The following is a 3900-nucleotide window of genomic DNA, read 5'->3' on the forward strand; positions in this document are numbered from 1 at the left end:
TTTGCATTACAGGTAATGGCACAAGAGTATTAGTTGGTGGACTTGACGAGAGATTTTGGATTATAGATTAGTAGTTATAAATAACTGTTGTAAGGTCTATTTTATATTGTTGATGCTTTTGGTCTGTATCGGAACATGACATCCCTAGATTTTGTTATTTAATGAAAATACATTTCTTTAAAGAAATGCTTTGATAAATTGTTATCATATTTTGTTTTGGGAACAAATTCTGCAACTGTTTTCTTTAAAAGATTACTCTGATTTTAAAAACAAAGCAAAAACAAATCGGTCTTTTCTGGCAGTGAAATTGGGGATGTCACATGCATTATGATACATGTATACATGATATCTCGTAAAGTGTTCAAGTGATATGGTCATGTCGCACGTTCAACTATGTGCCATTTTGTTTTCAGAACTCCAAAGTACATTCCACGTCCTTACGTGCTGCTTCTTGTCTTCTCTTGGAAATTTGTCTCTTGGTTCTATCGGGTGTTGAAACGCCTTCACAAACATGGAATATGGTGGATATATTCCATCCATGAGGTAATGCCCAAACTTATATTCATTTCCATTCACTATGACAGGAGCATCTAATGCCTTTCCTGTTAAAAGATCCTGCAATATTAGTGACTGATCAAGAATGTTTGCGTCGCTGTTAGAACGTGCAACTATGAAAAAAACATGTCAAATCCATAAATCTTGTGAAGCAACAAGCTCTAATACCAACGAAGAAGCTCCAATATGACCACTTCTTATTGACCTTTCCACACCACATGACAATTTCTCCATATCCACTTTGTGTAATCAATGCTTCCAAGCATACCCGGAAAACCATGTCGTTCATCATGCGCCGCATATAGTTGTTGCATGTCATTCAATGAAGGTTTGCGCAAGTATTTGTCACCGAAGGTTTCGATAACACCTCTTGCCAATCTATACAAACTTTCTCGTGCAGTTCGCTTCGACATTCTCATATAGTCATCAATGGAATCTAGCGACTCCCTAATAGCCATTAGCTTGATTGTAACAACATATTTTTGCAACCCTATAATACCTCGTTTACCTCTCGCATCATACTTTATTTGAAAAAATTCATACCCAAACGTATATTTAATTTGTAAAAAATGTGTACTTATGTTATCTAAAACACAATTATCTAAAAAGTATATTTATGTTATTTAAAAAACAATTATCAAAAAAGTGAGTTACGAATACCTATTTTCCAATGCATTGGCTATCCGTTGAAACACATTTTTCTTTGCAAACGAAACATTTTTTTGAAATCGTTAGGTTGATAGACACAATTATCCGTAAAACAATCGTGTACTAGACATCTATGCTCTTCTTCACGATCTCTGTTTGACGTCGCACGCTTTGTCTGTAGTGGAGCTGACTCACGTGGTAGCATGTCTATAGAATATCGGTACATCATACACACGTATATACCATCGTCGTCGTTATCATTGTTGTATGGATGAAACAGATCAAAATAATCCATTTTATTTTGTAAATAGAAAAATAGAAAAGATAAGGCAATTGAAAGAAATGTGTAATTGAGACAAATTGATGAATTTTGTAGGTAAAATTGAGATAAAATGTGTATTAGTGGTAGATATATACGGCTTTTTTTTTGTGACCGTTTTTAAACGGTCTAAGATTTGACCGTTTGAGAAAATTGGAGCCGTTGCCTCCCATTACCACAAACAACCAATGCCGTCACTCCAAATAAGGGGCAATGTTTATGACGTTATGACGTCGTTTTTCAGTTGCCATGTTGGAATAATGCACACTTGCATTGCCGGTAACATGAAAAAATTGACTTATTAGTAGTTTGTCACCACTATAAGTTAATTTTATTCAAACATTAGCTTATAGCGGTGTGGAACCGATAATAAAAATTGCTAAAAATTATAAAGACATAAAAAAAAATGCCGCTAAAAATCTCCTGCGGTGGCACAAAAGCAAAATACCACTAATCTATCCGACAATTTTAGATGGCGATATTGAATGGATTACATATATGGCCTCTTCAATTCTCCTAAGTTCTTTGCTCTTCCTAACATGATTCTATTTAAAAATTCTGATTTTGAATAATAGAATAGTGTTTCTAAACTAAGCTACCACAACAATTGCTCCATCCAAAGAATGATCTTCTCATGTCTATACAACAATTTTAGAGCCACCACACATCACGTATACGTATAAAAAGAGAAAGCATAAACAATCAAATAAAGATTTTCTTCAATCTCAATGTTCACTTCAAACACAAATAGAAATTTTAAATTAAAATAAAATAAAGTGCAAAACGAACGCACTGCATTAAATACGGTTTGAAATTGAAAGAAATAAAAAACTCTCCTTGATTCTAAGCTGACAAATCAGGTAAAACACAGGCATGGCTTCCATTGTGCTCCTTTCCACATCCATAGCAAAAATGATACCCACATCTGTGCATATTAAGATGAGTTAGTTCGTTAATTCTTATGCAAAACCACAACAAAAAAAATCCATGAAAGTTACCTGCAAGAAATGTGCTGACAACCCTCGTTCTTTTCGACATAAAAGTTACAGCTTGGGCACCTTCTCCATTTTTTGTTCTTGGCAAGCTCCATTAACATTAAATCTTCTGGATTTCTTTCATATTCCTTTAAGCTCTTATACTCACTGCAATCCATCCCGGAATGCCATGCCACCTTACACTGCGCACAGAACAATCTGTTGCAGTTTGGGCATTCCGACGATGTCACAGCTTCTCCGCCATCATCCACCAACATGGCCGAACAATCTTTGAACGGGCAGTAGAATTTCTGAGACCCCAGGATCAACGTCTCGCACAAAGCGTCTTCCCATCTCTCAAGCACTTCTTTTGGGACAATGGATCGACAAATTTCGGGTCCTATTAGCCCTTTGCATTTCGGTTCTGGACACTTCACCAAAACAATATTCTCTTTGATTTTCGCAGATACGTGTCCACGTATGCAATCTGAACAGAACAGATGACGGCAGACTGTTGCGTTTGTAAACATTTCAGATGAACTTTTGGAGTCCATGCAAATACCGCAGAAGCTCTCTGATGATTGCGCTGCTTCAGATGGTAGAAGTGTCTGCTTCCTGATCTTCAGTGCAGGTCGAGGTGTAGAAGTGGAAGGGAATGATGATGATGATGGACTTGTTAGAGATGCTGAAGATACAAGAGCCTCTTGAAGTTGAAGTTCCTCGGCGTATTTCTCATCGGAAATGGGAAAGATTTCATCGTTGTCGTGGAGAGCTGAGAAGTAGAAATCATCTACAGTGTGGTAAATATCTGAATTTGAACTGCTAGCCATATTCTTAAGACTGATGAGCCTCTGTATGTGCTGTATAACTTATATTAACATCATATTAAATGCAAATTACACGCGTAATAATACCAATCGACCGTTATGGAACATGAAGGGTTTGCTGTTTGGGGATATTGTTATACTAGAAGGTTTCCAAGCTTATAAAAAATTCCAAGATTTCACATTATGCAATCAGCTCTATGAATTTTGATATTTCAACTTTGAAAACATTTAACATTCTGATTTCGCTATTCAACGTGGATTTTTTTTTTTTTAATATAGGTTGATTTTAGAAATATTTTATAAAAATGGGTAGATTATACATTTTCATGAGTTTTCTTGGATGACCCAAAAAAAAAAGAAAAACACCTATTTCAAAGCCACCCAGAAACCAATCGGAAATCAAATCCAAGTCAATGGCAAACTAAATACATTTCTATTCGATTTCCAGATCTACGAATGGTTTAATGTTGTGTGTTTAGTACTCTTAGAGAAAGCAAAAGGATAGAGACAGAGAGGAGCGTGTGTTAGAGGTTGTGTGTTTAGGTAGATTGCTACACATAATGAATCCAAAATCAGA

The 3900-nt window shown here is 35.8% G+C and overlaps 2 protein-coding genes across 2 annotated transcripts; both read right to left on the reverse strand.

Annotated features, from left to right (window-relative positions):
• Positions 1 to 387: 387 nt before the first annotated feature.
• Positions 388 to 1013, reverse strand: LOC111882776 (uncharacterized). The gene is made up of 2 exons (XM_023879146.1): positions 761 to 1013; positions 388 to 668 (listed from the first exon to the last, which is right to left on the reverse strand). Exons 1-2 carry the CDS (start codon positions 1011 to 1013, stop codon positions 388 to 390), a joined length of 534 nt encoding a protein of 177 aa, XP_023734914.1.
• A 1352-nt stretch (positions 1014 to 2365) lies between these two features.
• Positions 2366 to 3326, reverse strand: LOC111882787 (E3 ubiquitin-protein ligase RSL1). The gene is made up of 2 exons (XM_023879156.1): positions 2521 to 3326; positions 2366 to 2447 (listed from the first exon to the last, which is right to left on the reverse strand). The coding sequence occupies exons 1-2, from the start codon at positions 3324 to 3326 to the stop codon at positions 2366 to 2368; spliced, it is 888 nt and encodes a 295-aa protein (XP_023734924.1).
• Positions 3327 to 3900: the final 574 nt, after the last annotated feature.

Source organism: Lactuca sativa, chromosome 1 (assembly GCF_002870075.4).
Source record: "Lactuca sativa cultivar Salinas chromosome 1, Lsat_Salinas_v11, whole genome shotgun sequence".
In the NCBI taxonomy this organism is placed as follows: Eukaryota; Viridiplantae; Streptophyta; class Magnoliopsida; order Asterales; family Asteraceae; genus Lactuca; species Lactuca sativa.

What these genes read in the sequence shown, in the direction of transcription:
- LOC111882787 (XM_023879156.1), bottom strand. Translation starts at nt 3,326, where the DNA reads ATGGCTAGCAGTTCAAATTCAGATATTTACCACACTGTAGATGATTTC. An exon ending in TGTCAGCACATTTCTTGCAG is followed by an intron (nt 2,448 to 2,520) that starts GTAACTTTCATG and finishes TAATATGCACAG; the next exon opens with ATGTGGGTATCATTTTTGCT.
- LOC111882776 (XM_023879146.1), bottom strand. Translation starts at nt 1,013, where the DNA reads ATGGCTATTAGGGAGTCGCTAGATTCCATTGATGACTATATGAGAATG. An exon ending in TTGTCATGTGGTGTGGAAAG is followed by an intron (nt 669 to 760) that starts GTCAATAAGAAG and finishes TTTTTTTCATAG; the next exon opens with TTGCACGTTCTAACAGCGAC.